Genomic DNA, 15640 nt, shown 5'->3' with positions numbered 1-15640 from the left:
TGGGAGTTGGACCCGTACTGATCAGAAACTGATGAGCCATCTTGAGGATAGGTAATCAGTATTTAAGTCTTGGACAACCCACTTTAGCATCAGATGTATTTCTTCTGCAAAATTCCTTTTCCATGTACTTGTATCTATGCTACGTGTCCTTCCGATACTTGCAAGGTGAGGGAGGATGCCCAATTCAGAACCCCCATTGTAGTGATTGTTAGGGGTCCCACAGGTGTTGCCCCAGCGACCATACACTTATTGGTGATAAATATTCTCAGAGGGGTAAATCCCATTAAAGGGTCACTGAGCTTTCAGAAAACTTTTGAAATGTCAAATAAATATATCCAAACTTTTTGGTTGGTGGAGGTCCGAGTGTTGAGATCCCTAGAATCGCTAGAACCAGGAGTGAGAATCACTCTCTCTCTCCACTCAGAATGAGACACACTCAATAGAAAGAAAACCAAAATATCGCCAACAACAGCATGATCCTATCACTCGTGTGGACGCATAAAAGCCTCTCTACCAAATCACATAGACCACACGTGATAAAACAAAGCATCACTTTATTGAAACACAATGTAACAAAAACAATAAACACATATATAAAATCTTGCGGCTGAGTATTGTGATAGAGACCCCCCCCCCCCCTTGGCCAGTAAGGTGGAGCTAATAATTATATAATGAAAAAGTGACCAGTGCAAGATGGCAAGAACCAGGGATTACTGTAGAAAAAAACAACTCTATTGAGTAAAAGGTTGAACGCACATCATTTGGCCCATACGGGTATTAAAATGTAAATAGTAATCAATACAGTCTACTGGTACAACCACAGTCAAAGCATAAATACAAAAATAAATGCACCATACTAACCCGGGAGCGAAACGAAGCAATTTTTTTTTACGCGCATTTCACCTCGCCGAGCTTTTTCAAAGGGATACATGTCTCTAAAAGTCAACGTCCCCGCCCAGCTGGAGACAATCGCCCCACCTGTGTAATCAAGCGACCACCAATCGGTGTCCAGGGGGCGAGGTATTCTATATTAGGTCCAATTGGATTGCACTGCAAGTAAAATATCTGCCCAGGCACACAAACAGTCCACGGGACCTTTAGTGTCATCATAATCATGTGGATGCTCACATGACTCGAAATTCCGACCAAATGATCGAAAGAAGGACAGACCCACATCGTACTCAGGGGTTGGAATCCAGGGGGCAAGATCTCCTATATTAGGTCCAGTTGAATCGCTCTGCAAATAAAGTGTCTGCACCAACATATAAATAAACAAAAGGACCTTCAGTGTAATCATGGTCATGTGGATGCTCACGTGGACTGTTTGTGTGCCTGGGCAGATATTTTACTTGCAGTGCGATCCAATTGGACCTAATATAGGATACCTCGCCCCCTGGACACAGATTGGTGGTCACTTGATTACACAGGTGGGGCGATTATCTCCAGCTGGGTGAGGGGTATATAGGACGTTGACTTTTAGAGACATGTATCCCTTTGAAAAAGCTTGTTGAGGCGAAACGCGTGTTAGGGAAATTGCTTCTTTTCCCTCCCGGGTTAGTATGGCGCATCTATTTATGTCTATTTTTGTATTTATGCTTTGACTGTGGTTGTACCAGTAGACTGTATTGATTACTATTTACATTTTGATACCCGTATGGGCCAAATAATGTGGGTTTAAGCTTTCACTCAGTTAGTAGTCCGAGTAGTTTCTTCTACAGTAATCCCTGGTTCTTGCCATCTTGCATTGGTCACTTTATCATTATTGGATGCACCTTACTGGCCAAGGGGGGACTCTATCACCGTACTCACCCGCAACATATTATATATGTGTTTGTTGTTTTTGTTACATTGTGTTTCAATAAAGTGATGCTTTGTTTAATCACATGTGTGGTCTATGTGATTTGGTAAAGACACTCAATAGAAAGTCTACGGAACCGTCTCAGTTCCACCTCCTGCAGCAAACATATGGCTGGTGGCAGTCGGAGATTTAAACTGTTTGACCAGCTCAGTGAGATAGACAAAAATAAATAAATAGGAAAATAACAAACAGCAGGTGGCGCTATACAGATACATTTTATTGAATAACTCATTGGAGCTGTTGCTAGAAAAAAAAATGCAGAGCTTTTTTTTCCGAATCCAAGACAACCATTTTAAAAGTATTCTCCAGATAAAAATAACGGGCAGATATACTAAGATTACAAATGTCAGTGTTAAAGGATAACTGTCATATTTTCACTCAAAATTCAATTTTCATATATGTTGTTGCTGCTGTGGTGATAATCCATAATCACTAATTATTGTGTTCACATACCACTTGTTTAATAAGATTCCGTCCATAGCAACTGCTCCTCACAAGACTTCTTTCTGACTATCTTCGCAAGATGGCCACCAATGCCCTTACCCTGAAGCTAAGACCTCCCTCCCTAACTAACCAGAATTCATTTGGCTCATCTTGGGAATGCGCAGCCTCACCCCAACCAATCGGCTTTCTCCAAACTAAAACACGCCCTCTTCCTCCTGAGTAATCGCGAATATTCTAATCACTAAATTTTATCGCAAATAAAGGGACTATCCCGGTCCGACGGGAGAGCACACGCAGCATTCGGGGCTGCCCACTACTACGTCCTCCGTCTTCTGTATATAGAAGATAGGAGATGGAGGACACCTAGCAACGCTGTAAGTTGGCATAGACTTGAACTGTCATTTATGCCAGAAACCGATTGTAAATCTGTCGGGCCGCTGAAGGCCACACCTTTGCACTGCACACTTTTCTCAACACTTTACAAAGTTGCCAATCGAAGTGAAAGGCTACAAATTATGGAGCAAATAGCGACATAAAACATATGATAAATGTTCCTGCATTATAAAAAGTTAAAACATAAGCAGATTATTTAGAAGGTGTATGGCACCCACCATAGGATGATTTGCTGTGTTTACCAGACTGACACCCCTCTTCTCTCCACCTCCTCATCTGATCCCATTGATCAGTTTTATGAAGAATACCTCCCAGCATTTACATACTTCCCAAGCATCCCTCTTTTGGAGGGGCAGTCCTGCTTTTGACCCAAGTCCTTCTATCCCACATTTTTCCTAAGTTCTTCTGTCTCACAAAGTTGTGATTTGGTCATAAATCAGCTTAGAAGATCATTCAGGAGAGAAGAGAGAGGAACTGGAGGACAAGCCATCAGACAGCCAGTCTGACAGATTTAACGCATACTGATTTTAGATCAAAATAATATAATAAAACTAAAATGGTTACAAAGGTGACCATAGTCATTAGATTCGAACTTGCTCTACCTAGGAAGCTACAACTCTTTTGGGTAGGTGCTTCTTGTGAAAAATGGGGCTGTTGGCAGGTACTGTATGCAATATAGGAACAACAATCTAAATGTAATAAACCCTTGTAATTAAAATCACTTCATACGCACTGAATACAGTAAGCCTCTGTCTCAAATACCACAAAACACTAAAATTCGATATAAAATTCTCCATACAGAGGTTTATGATTGTTTCTAAGCCTGGCAGACGTTCAGTATTCATGAGCCATTGAAATGGAGAATCCATAAAATTCTATATTATGTACTTAAAAGGGACAATAAAACAAGACAAGGAGTCCTTGGATCTAAAGAAAGGACAATTAAGGCACATCAATCCAGATCACAGCATTCACATTAAAGGTCAGTGTATCAGTTTATGTAGAGAAAGATGAGGCCTGCAGATGCATGCAGAGGTCCTCTGGAAGTCCATAAATAGAGCTGAAGGAAGCTAACATGAAATTCTGCAATATAGTACTATTAAAATGCGATTTCCAGATCCCTGTGCCCATGGATGAGATGTAAGGAAGCGTACCTCCTACACACAGCCGCAGGCTCTCCTTTGCCATGGAGCCTTGGCACTCGGCGTACTGCCATACAATGCTTCCTTAAATATTGTATTTTTGTAACAGAACATGCTTTGGATTAGGTATAAAGCTGGAGGCATATAACGGTATGGTACAGTCACACAGACCTCTATGGGTGCCATATTATGGCTCTGTATAGCATAGCCAAGTGGATGAGCCCTCATTGTAAATCTCTGTGGAATATACAAATGAAAGTTATTATTCTTAGTATTATTATGGCATTTTCTGACAAAACAACTAAAAAGGCTTTCCAAGATTTTAATACTGATGATGACCCATTCTCTGGATAGGTCATCAGTATCTGATCGGAGAGGTCTGACACCCAGGACCCCTGCTGATCAGCTATTTGAGAATGCATCGGAGGTCCTGCGAGTACCGCGGCCTTCTCCGCGCTTAACAAGCACAGCGGCGTATATTGTATAGCACCAGTGCTTGGTATCGCTCTCAACACCATTCACTTCTATGGTGCTGAGCTGCGCCTATGCCACGTGACTGATGAATGTGTCTTCACTTGGCCTAAGAAAAGCTGAGAGTAGGCCACAGTGCTGCTGTAAGTGCCGTTGTCTTCTCAAACAGCTAATCAGCGGGAGTCCTGGGTGTTGGACCCTCACAAATCAGTATTGAAATCTCAGAAAACCCCAAGAAGTTACTTAGGTTACTTTCACACTAGCGTTTTTGCTGGATCTGGCAGGGATCAGCAAAAACACTTCTTTTACTGATAATACAACCATCTGCATCCGTTATGAACACATCCTGTTGTATTATCTCTGAAAGTCAATGGGAGACGGATTTGTTTTCTATTGTGTCAGAGTTAAACAGATCCGTCCTCATTGACTTGCATTGTGGGTCATGACGGATCCGTTATGCTCCACATCCCATAACAAAAAGAAAACCGCAGCGTGCGGTTTGTTCTCTGGTATGAGAACACAACCAAAAGGAACAGAATGCATTTTTGGAGCACTCCGTTCTGTTCAGTTACATTTTGTCCCTATTGAAAATGAATGGGGACAAAACGGAAGCATTTTTGCGTATGACCGATCTCAGTACCAGAAAATAGAAACGCTAGTGGGAAAGTAGCTTAAAGCAGACATGTCTGGAGAAGTGACAGCTCCTCTTTATAAGAGTCATCAGTGAAAATCTTAATTGTTAATCTTTAATCTTAATCCTTAATCTTTAAGGAGTGCTGTGGAGTCAGCGGTACAGATGTACAACCACTTGGAGGAACGAGTGCACGCTCTGGTTACTAAGTCCAATCGTAGACTGGAACTTTTGGAGTCCATGTTGAAGATCCAGGAGTTGGAAAAACAGTTTAGCCAGGTAAAGACAGGAAAGTGAATGACATAAATGTTATAATGAATAGAACATAAAAGTGTCAGGACCGGCCCTGCAATATCTGGATAAAAATAACATTAAAATCTTGTATGAAGACCATCAGTATAATAGATTATATAATTAACTTCGCACCACAGTAAGGCTAGGGCTACACAGTCACGTGACTTCTTGTAGCAGAAAAGTCACGCAACATTTTTATAATGATAGTCAATGGTCTCGTACTGCGACATGCAACATGCTGTGACTGCGACACAACAGTCGCAAAAAATCCATCCAAGTTGGATTTTTGAGCGACTGTCACTTCACAGTTCCAGCATGTCATAGTGACACCATTGGCTTTCATTGCAAAAAATGCTGTGCGACATGAATGTCGAATGACACATGTTGCAATGTAGTTGTCGCGCGACACATGTCGCTGTGTAGCCCTAGCCTTAAAGGGCTGGTCGAAGACTAGTTAAACTTGTTGTGTCTTGTATTGCTGCACAACTCCATAAAAAAAAAATTATTATGAGCTGCAGTACCACACGCAACTTGTGGACAGGCATAGCAGTGTTTCTGGAAACAATCATGGACAACTTCTTTAACTCCACGCTTACTTCCAAAGCTGAGCCTATGGATGGATGGAGATGGAGAAAATCAGCTACATGAGATGGACACTATGGAATGGTCTTTGGAAACTTTAGAGAAGTATCACAAAAAGTTTAAGGAATTCTTCCTCCAAGCAACAGTGAGTATTCCTTATCAATAGGAAAAAAGCTGATTAATCTCAAAACCTATTATAAAGCTTCTACATATTATCAATGGATCTTTGATCCCAGAATTGATGTAGTTTGGTTTGAGCTACAAAGGCTTGGATGCCCTTTTGGATCTATGTACCCATGTTTTTATTGTTTAACCTTTACAGGTGCATTATAACCATGGGTTGGTTCTTCTAGATGATGCAAATAAGTTCAGTGGGTCCATGTTTCCAGAAATGGATTTTTTTAAGGTTACGAGAGGAGCCTTCCAGACCAAACTGAGTAGTTTCTACATGAATGTTGAAAGGCAAAAAGAAGAACTGGAGAAGCTTCTGAATCTGTACAGATTTTGTGACAAGGTAGACCGTCATATTTTGTTTTAGTTTTTTTGCTTATTTTGGTCATTAGATAAGTATACCAGGAAAAAGTAATATGTCCTAATTTTTGGCTGATCTCTTCTACTAGATTACACAGCTCACCATTAGCTACAGCCGCTATGTGGGACAATTGAAGATGGCTGAACAAAAGCTTTGCCAGCCAGAGACCCAGCAGTGCCTGGAGACCTACCTGCAGAAATTAACTGAGGAGTTGTCAGATGTCAAATTTCAAGAGATGAAAGAAGAATCCTACAAACTAAGCAGCTGTAGAGGACTGGCCGTTTGGAATGAGACTTGGCTCAAATGTCAGGAAGCTAAGCAACTTATAGAAGAAACTGTAGAGAAGTGTAAAGATGAGCAAAATGCAGCCTGGCACAAGGATACCACATTGTCCTCTAGTGTCAGTAAAGGAGAAGACACAGTGGTAAATTTTTCTAATGAAATCACGCAAGGAAGCCGAAAGGAGGACCATGAATTTAGGCCACGGGGCAGCATGAGATCTGCAGAATCAACCATTATTAACTGCTGTAGTTTTGGCCTTCATGCTGGTTCCATGGGTTTATTTCTTAAAGCACCTAGAAGTCAAAGAAACACAAGAGCAACACGAGAAACTTTGATTTCGCAGGGATGTTCTACCAGTGAAGAAACCAAAAACAGCAATGGGTCAGATCCTGAAAGCACTGAGCTGATGGTGCAGAACTCCAACAATGAAGCGCTAGAGATTTTGCATACTCCTAGTCCAAAGCTTTCTAGGCCAACCCCAGTACAGCCATCCTCTGTGACAAATGCAGACCACTTCACATGGGTCTCCTATGGCAGGGCCAATAGTGATGACTCTAGTATTATGACTGAGAATGACAGTAGTAAAATGAAGCAGTCAGGCAGAAGATGCGTCCTTTCTAGGCATGCCAGCTTCTCAACAGGAGACTCAAATTCCCATTACTCCTCAGAAAGTTCTTCAACTATTTCTCCTTTGCAACCAATGGAACCACTTACCTCATACATGCCTTGGATGAGAAGAGCCATGACTGAATCATCTAGGGACAATGACTGGACGGCAAAGTTTAACTTTGCGTAAGTGAACCTCGTGTGGTTTTTCATTTACCTTCATGTTAGATCAAGTATGTGCACCAATAGGTATCTTAAACCAAGTTTGAACACTTGTCCCCAACTGAGTCATAAAGAATTTGGCAGACTTTAACATAAATATAGAAACAATGATTCTAGGAAATGATCAGTCTGAGGTTCATTAGCCTCTCGAGAGGTGAAGACCCATTAACTATCTATGGAGAACATATACACATCCACTTTTAATTGCTTCACAACTTTGTTGTTATCATTGTATATACAGAATATATTCTCAGTAAGGTCTAATAGTTTGTGTATTGACCCATAAGAAATAGACCCTAGTGACAAGGGATTAGATCTGAAGTTAGCTTTAACCTTTTTTGTTGGACTTTTGGGGACACTTATTGTCTAATATCCTGGGTCCACCAGAGGACCATCTTATGCTTTGGGGTGTACCCTTGTTAAAGAAAATAGGATATCTCATGTAGTCACTATACAACCACCCCACTAGTTGCCTACAAGTCACTAACATGGTCCCTTAAGTGCCACCAGACAGGCTCAGTGCACATGACTTCAGTATGTACATACATGAGTCCACAGGGATATATGGACTTGTTCTAGTATGACCATACTTATTAGTTAGTAACCATTCATAGTTTTGAGATCTGGAGGATCAGTGAAAATATTTGAAATGTTTTTCATGCCAATAAATCTTCATAATTTTTTTTATTCAATTCCTGTCCAGTAAACTCCATCGAATAATGGAAGAACTGCTTGCCACAGAGAAAGATTATGTATGTTCTCTGGGTTATGTTCTCTCCCACTACCTGAGTGAGATGGATCAGCCAGATCTCCCGCCTACCCTACGTGGGCAGCATGCCGCCATATTTGGAAACTTGGAAAAACTCTATGAGTTCCACAGCCATGTTTTCCTACAGGAACTTACAAGCTGCAGAAGGGACCCAAGTCACGTTGGGCGCTGTTTCCTGAAACATGTAAGCCTAACAGTTTTTAAGGATTGTTACTGTCACTAATATGTTCAAAGAGAACTTGACCTGTCTGCTTCAGTACAGGTAACTATTTGCATTCACCATAAATGATCAATTGTAAAGTATTTTGTTCTTCAGATGCTTCCTGCTAGAAATGTGTGAATAAATCATAAGCTGAGTGTTGTCAATACCCTTGTATACTCTATGTCATATTTGCAAAATATTGGATTTGCTTAAGTGCAATCAGCATAAGGCTTTATGCTCATGGCCATGTCCATATTTTGCTCAGCAAACAATGGATCTGCAAAATGTTTTTCCGTGTTTTTTCTATGTTCTGTAAATTGTAGAAAGACCATAAAAATGTAGATAACTTACATGCAAAATATGGTACCGGGCATGAAGCCTAATTCTAATATAGGGTGCGAAAAAACAATAAAATTCAAGTTACCAGTACTTATTCCATTACTGATTTGTTTCACGTTACAGAAAGAAAAGTTTGGACTTTATGCTTTTTACAGCAAGAACAAACCTCAGTCTGACCGATTACTACAAGAACATGGAGCAACGTTTTTCAAGGTATGGTGGAGATAAATTCTGGATAAAATGTAGAAGCAGAAACATCAATTAATAGCTACTATATAACATAATATATTTTACATTACTTTACCTCCTGGGAGTAAGAGATAACGTGTGGATTGAGAGTTGCTGTTCTTTGTACCTTCTCATTTCTTAGTTCATTGACAGTTTGGTGCTGAGCTGATGAAATCTGTTGCAGACTGGTTGATAGGTAAAAGTTATATAGAAGACCATGTGGCAGTTTATTCCTAGCAACAAGTCTGTCTCAATTTTAGAGCTCAAGCGGAATTGGCTCTGTTCAGTGAAAGCTAGAGAAGCTTGGAAGCAGTCAATCCATGCCAATTCAGCACCATATGATTAATCATGTTTTTTTTTTTTTTTTGTTTGTTTTTCAATCGATTTAGATGGAAAAATGTTTTAATAGCTTTTCTGGAATATAGCTTTAATTACCTGATTCATGGATGGGAATCCACCAATCACTAGAAAGAAGGGACAACTAGGTCGATGTTGCCTTTTCACTGCAGTATCTGACAAAATGGAGCTTTGGCTCTGTTCTCACTGCGCTAAAGCCTTCCATCGATGGTAAATGTTGGTATTCCCAGATTTATACCTCACCAAGAAGGCTGTAACATACTGAGGTGCTCGAAAGTTTGGTCAGAATTTTCTATATTCTGTATTAATTTGACCTAAAACTACATCAGATTTTCAGACAAATCAAACAAATGAGTAAAAAATATTAGTGTTGATTTATTATTAATATTACTAATATTAGAGTTTCATTTATTTATTGAAGAAAATGATCCAATATCACATCTCTGAGTGGCAAAAGTATGTGAACCTTTAAGATTAGCAGATAGTTTGAAGGTGAAATTAGAGTGAGATGTTTCCAATCAATGGAATGACAATCAGGTGTGAGAAGGTGGCCTGTTTTATTTACAGAACAAAGATCTGTTAAAGTCTCTACATGTTTGTGAGATTTCTGGGGACCTCAGAAGAACAGTTGTTGAGTCTTATCAGGCTGGAAAGAGTTACAAGTCCATCTTTAAAGAGATTGAACTCCACCAATCCACAGTCAGACAAACGGTGTACAAATGGAGGAAATTCAAGAACAAGACCATTATTACCCTCCCCAGCAGTGGATGACCAACAAAGATAACACCAAGAGCAAGGGGTGTAATATTGTGAAATCACAAAGGAACCCAAGGTAACCTCTAAGCAACTAAAGGCCTTTCTCACACTAGCTAATGTTAAAAGTGTTGTCGCAAGAAAAACATTCTACATTTTTCAAACCAGCACCTGGATCTAAATACATTTGTAATTGTATGTAATTAAAAATTTAGTATAACCACTGTGTAATTCATTGAAATCTATGCCACCTGCTGTTTGCTCTTTTTCTAAATTCTCTGTCCAGCTTACTGAGGTTGACATACATGTTCAGAATGTGGGTCATGCAGCAAGACAAAGACCGTAAGCACACAGGTCGTCCTACCAAAGAATGGTTAAGAATAAAGTAAAAGTTTTGGAATGACCAACTCAAAGTCCTGACCTTAATCCAATAGAAATGTGATGGAGGGACCTGAAGCGGGAAGTTCATGGGAGGAAAGAAAACCCACCACCATAGCAGAATTAAAACATTTTGTACAGGGGAATGGGCTAAAATTCCTCCAAGCTGATGTGCAGGACTAATCAGCAATTACCGGAAGTTGCAGTTGTTACGACATAAGGAGGTCACACCAGATACTGAAAGCAAAGGTTCACATACTTTTACAACTCTCAGACATGTGATATTGGATCATTTTCCTCAATAAATAAATGTTTTTGACTAATTTGTATGATTTCGTTATCTTTATCTACTTTTAGGACTTATGAAAGTCTGATGTAATTTTAGATCAAATTTATTCAGAAATATAGAAAATTCTGAAGGGTTATAAAACTTTCAAGCACCACTGTATGCCAATTTAAAGGCATACATTGCTAATAGTCTACCATTGTTTGTTTTTTAATGAACCTACCACGCCAGGGGTCAGCAACCTCAAGCAGGCTCTATTTACGTCTATGGAAGTTACAGAACCACTGAGCAAGTGTGCATGCTGGAAGTTGTAGTCTCCCTGCAGTTGATGACCCCTGTACTATTTTATGCCATTTTATGGAGTGTGGGAGGAAACTGGAGAACCCGGAGGAAACCCATGCAAACACGGGGAGAACATACAAACTCCATGCAGATGTTGCTCTTGGTCGGATTTGAACTTAGGCCCCAGCTCTGCAACACCGTGCTGTCCCGGATATAACCACATGAAGACTAATGATGCTAGGCCAATAACATGGCCCATAGTTTATTCTAAATAAGGGCCATCAAAGTTATGTCTTTATATTGTCATTATAGGTTTTACTGTATTGTGGTTGTGTATTGTTGTGTTAGCTAAGGATGACATCCATGATAATGTGTGCTATTTTCACAGAGGAAGCAGCAGGAGTTGGGAGATAAGATGGATCTCTCGTCCTATCTTCTAAAACCCATCCAGCGGATCAGCAAGTACAGTCTTCTCCTGCAGGACATGGAGTGGGAGTGCAAAGGCCAAAGTACCAGGGAGGCAGAGCTGAAATCTGCCCGGGAGGCTGTCAGATTCCAGCTCCGTCATGGGAATGATCTCCTTGCCATGGATGACATTCAAGTTTGTGACGTAAGAAATTATGATAAATAAAATCCCTTCCAATACATCCTACTTTAACAAAATTAGAGAAGGATATAGGGTCTCTCAATGAGGACTAATACCTAAATGCTATGTCCAGCAATCAGGCATGCATCAAGCCCTTTAGCTGCCTGTAGCAAAAAGTTTAGTAACGCTCCCTCAGTTCATGAATGGTGCTCCTGTTAGAACTACTGTAGTGGTCCGTGGATATACAGTTGAAACCAGAAGTTTACATACATTATATAAAAAGACACATATTCATGTTTTTCTCAATATCTGACATGAAATCTGAATAACCTTTCCTGTTTTTGGACAATTAGGATTACCATAATTTTTATTATTTGCCAAATGCCAGAATAATGAGAGGGAGAATTTTTTAAGGCATTTTTATTTTTTTCTGCAATGCCAAAAGTTTATATACACTAAGATTACTATGCCTTTAAACAATTCTGGACTGCCCATATGATGATGTCATGTGTTTGGAAGCTTCTGTTAGGTTTGTTGGCAACATCTGAGTTAATTAGAGACACACCCGTGGATGTATTTAAATGCACACCTGAAACACACTGCTTCTTTGTGTAGCATCATGGGAAAGTCTAAAGAAATCAGCCAAGATATCAGGAAGAGAATTGTGGACTTGCACAAGTCTGGCTCAATCTTGGGTGCAATTTCAAGATAAATCACAGAAAAAACTAAGATAAAAACATCCTGCACGATATGATATAAATTTGTGGATGTCCCTGGCCATATTATTGAAGAAAACCACAGAAACAAGATAATAATGCACTTATTAAAGCAGATGCAAGCACTATATATGGACTTGGTGGCGGGCTTAGATGTGTTTTGATCAAAATATATATCGACTAAGTGTCTCAGACATTATCATATCAGGGTGAGGACTTAGTCCATATATAGTGCTTGCATCTGCTTTAATAAGTGCATTATTATCTTGTTTCTGTGGTTTCTTTAATAATATGGCCAGGGACATCCGCAAATTTATATCATATTGTGCAGGATGTTTTTATCTTAGTTTTTCTGTGATTTTTTTGTTTATGTAGTGTTTGCTTGAGGGAGTGGCACCTTCAAGTGTGAATGCGCACCTAGTATCTTGGGAGTAGCATTCCTCTGCACTTTTGCCCCCCTCCTCTATCCAATGAGCGCCTTAATTAGGTGGTACATATGGCTGTGCTTGCTCCTCCTCCCATTGGTTGCTTGATGCACATGGAGGTTACTAGGAGCAGCACACCATATGTGCGGGGTCTGCGCTCCTGAACATAGAAGCCCAACGGCTTAGGTAGGTTTAGCGTAGGACCCGCCTGACCTGAGACCACCTTGACGCTTGGTGGCGGGCTTAGATGTGTTTTGATCAAAATATATCGACTAAGTGTCTCAGACATTATCATATCAGGGTGAGGACTTAGTCCATATATAGTGCTTGCATCTGCTTTAATAAGTGCATTATTATCTTGTTTCTGTGGTTTTCTGCAATTTCAAGATACCTGAAGGTGCCTTGTTCACCTGTACAAACAATTATACGCAAGTACAAACAAGATAGGAATGTCCAGCCATCATACCGCTCAGGAAGGAGACGGCTTCTGTGTCCCAGAGATATGTGCATATCAACCCAAGAACAAAAGCAAAAGATCTTGTGAAGATGATGGCGGAAGCTGGTAAGATTGTGTCAATATCTACAGTGAAACGAGTACTGTATCAACATGGGCTGAAAGGCCACTCTGCCAGGAAGAAGCCATAACTCTAAAAGAAACATAAAAAAGCCAGATTAATGTTTGCAAATGCACACAGGAACAAAGACCTACATTTTTGGAGACATGTCCTGTGGTCTGACAAAACTAAAATGGAACTTTTTGGCAATAATGACCATCGTTACATCTGGAGGAAAAATGGAGAAGCTTGGAAGCCTAAGAACACCATCCCTGTGAAACGAGGGGATGGCAGCATCATGTTGTGGGGTTGTTTTGCTGCAGGAGGGACTGGTGCACTTCACAAAATAGATGGCATCATGAGGAAAGAAGATTATGTGGAAATACTAAAGCAACATCTCAAGACATCAGCCAGGAAGTTAAAGCTTGGGTGGAAATGGGTCTTCCAAATGGGACAATGACCCGAAGCATACTGCCAAACTGGTTACAAAAGTGGCTTAAGGAAAACAAAGTCAATGTTTTGGAGTGGCCAGCACAGAGCCTTGATCTCAATCCTCAGGCAATAGTGAAGATGTTGCACTAGAGAAACCTAGACACCAAAGGAGGTGCACCTGTCCAGACGAGGACACTCACTCGAATGGGGAGGGGGGGCAACAAAATGTATAATAATGGACAGAGCACTCAAAGAAAGCTGGGGACTATGTGATTGAACAAATAATACACTGATATTTATTGTGCTAAGGTCAGCACTAATTAATGCAATAAAACAATAAGAAGGTAGCGGCATAGAGTGTATACAATGTATGGCTCTATGCTATTACCATAGCAACACAGTAAAAGTAGCAACAGTACATATAGTAACAGCCCAAATTGCAAGGGGTAAGTGACAGGAAGAAATAGCAGTTTGTTATTCGATAAATATTTCGATGAAATAATCAACCCAATGTCCATATAGAGGGTATAAAACCCTAAAGAAAATCGGTGGATACCGATCCTATCAAAGTTCTTACAAAGCAACGTTCATTAGCTCCACTAGATTTCGAGACCCACAACCAGTGTTCATAGAATAACTACCCCACACCTGAAAACAGCGGCATCTCGCTGAAGCGGGGTAGGTAGCGGCGTCCCCGCTACTAAACACTTGCAAGTGATTTTTACCTTTGGATAGACTAGAACTTCGGCCAGACCTCGGGATATTGTCGCTCCCAAACGTGCCTCCGTTAATGCAGCACTGCTTATCGGGAGGTTCTTGTTGGTAAGGACTCACTGGTGGGTTTTTCATCACCGCCTAGGCCAATAATTGCGGCCTTCTGTTGGTTAGTCCGCAGTAATGCTGTATTGATGACTTTCGTCGATTTAAACAGCTCACCACCGGTCACTGGCAGTCGATAGTTGGTAATGGGTCTTTCAATGCAACAAAAGTGGGGGATGTAGCTCCAGACGCGTTTTTCGGGGTCCTAATTCTCACCCCTTCCTCAGTGGTATACATCCCCCTTTCAAATCCCCTCTCTTATAGTAGCACTCTTTCATGGTCTCATTGGCTAATTATCGAACGTCAGATCCGGTATGTCAATTCGTTCAGGTGTCCGTAATTATTGCCCGATATCATCCATAGTGAAAATAATAAGAGAGAACGAAAAATAACAGTTTTCCTCCTTTAACAATTAGCTACATGTTTACAATTTCATATGTTTGCACATAATGGGCCCATAATTTTTCTCTGGAAAAAACGCACTTATGCACCTTGCGTTATTGATGCGGCATATGTGCGTTTTTCCTTTTTATATGTAACCATTGCCCAAAGTCATCCATAATAAAAATAATAATAAGAGAGAACGAAAAGTAACAGTTTCCCTCCTTTAGCAATTGGCTACATGTTTACAATTTCATATGTTTGCACATGGTGGGCCCATAATTCTTCTCTAGAAAAAACGCACCTATGCACCTTGCGTTATTGCTGCGGCATATATGCGTTTTTTCTTTTTTGTATGTAAAAGAAGGGCCCCTCCCTTACCATTGATCCAATAAGTAATATGGTGGATACTCAACATAACGATAGGAATACCCATTCTTATTACACTGGAAACAAAACATCCCAAATAGATTTCTCCTTTAGCAGTTAACTACATGTCTATAATTTCGTAATATGTATAATGGGCCCATACGTCTCCTATAGAAAAACACCTGTGCCGACTGCGTTAATAATGCAGCACACGTGCGTTTTCTCCATTTTCGTATGAAAAACAGGGCCAATACAATGTGTCATTATGGGGTCATTGGACATCCATTCCCTGTACACAATAATACCA

At 40.3% G+C, this 15640-nt stretch overlaps 1 protein-coding gene across 1 annotated transcript in view; it reads left to right on the top strand.

Annotated features, from left to right (window-relative positions):
• The window catches only part of KIAA1755 (KIAA1755 ortholog), a 50192-nt gene that overhangs the window by 32333 nt on the left and 2219 nt on the right, over positions 1 to 15640 (top strand). The window contains exons 10-16 of the mRNA XM_044299470.1: positions 5080 to 5218; positions 5838 to 5960; positions 6138 to 6329; positions 6436 to 7421; positions 8161 to 8410; positions 8891 to 8980; positions 11440 to 11661. Of these exons, the coding sequence (XP_044155405.1) occupies positions 5080 to 5218; positions 5838 to 5960; positions 6138 to 6329; positions 6436 to 7421; positions 8161 to 8410; positions 8891 to 8980; positions 11440 to 11661 (2002 nt within the window). The remainder of the gene's footprint in view (positions 1 to 5079; positions 5219 to 5837; positions 5961 to 6137; positions 6330 to 6435; positions 7422 to 8160; positions 8411 to 8890; positions 8981 to 11439; positions 11662 to 15640) is intronic.

The sequence above is a fragment of the Bufo gargarizans genome, chromosome 6 (assembly GCF_014858855.1).
Source record: "Bufo gargarizans isolate SCDJY-AF-19 chromosome 6, ASM1485885v1, whole genome shotgun sequence".
Classification (NCBI taxonomy): domain Eukaryota; kingdom Metazoa; phylum Chordata; class Amphibia; order Anura; family Bufonidae; genus Bufo; species Bufo gargarizans.
The sequence above is the reverse complement of the archived record's forward strand: the minus strand, read 5'-3'. Positions and strand labels throughout refer to the sequence as shown.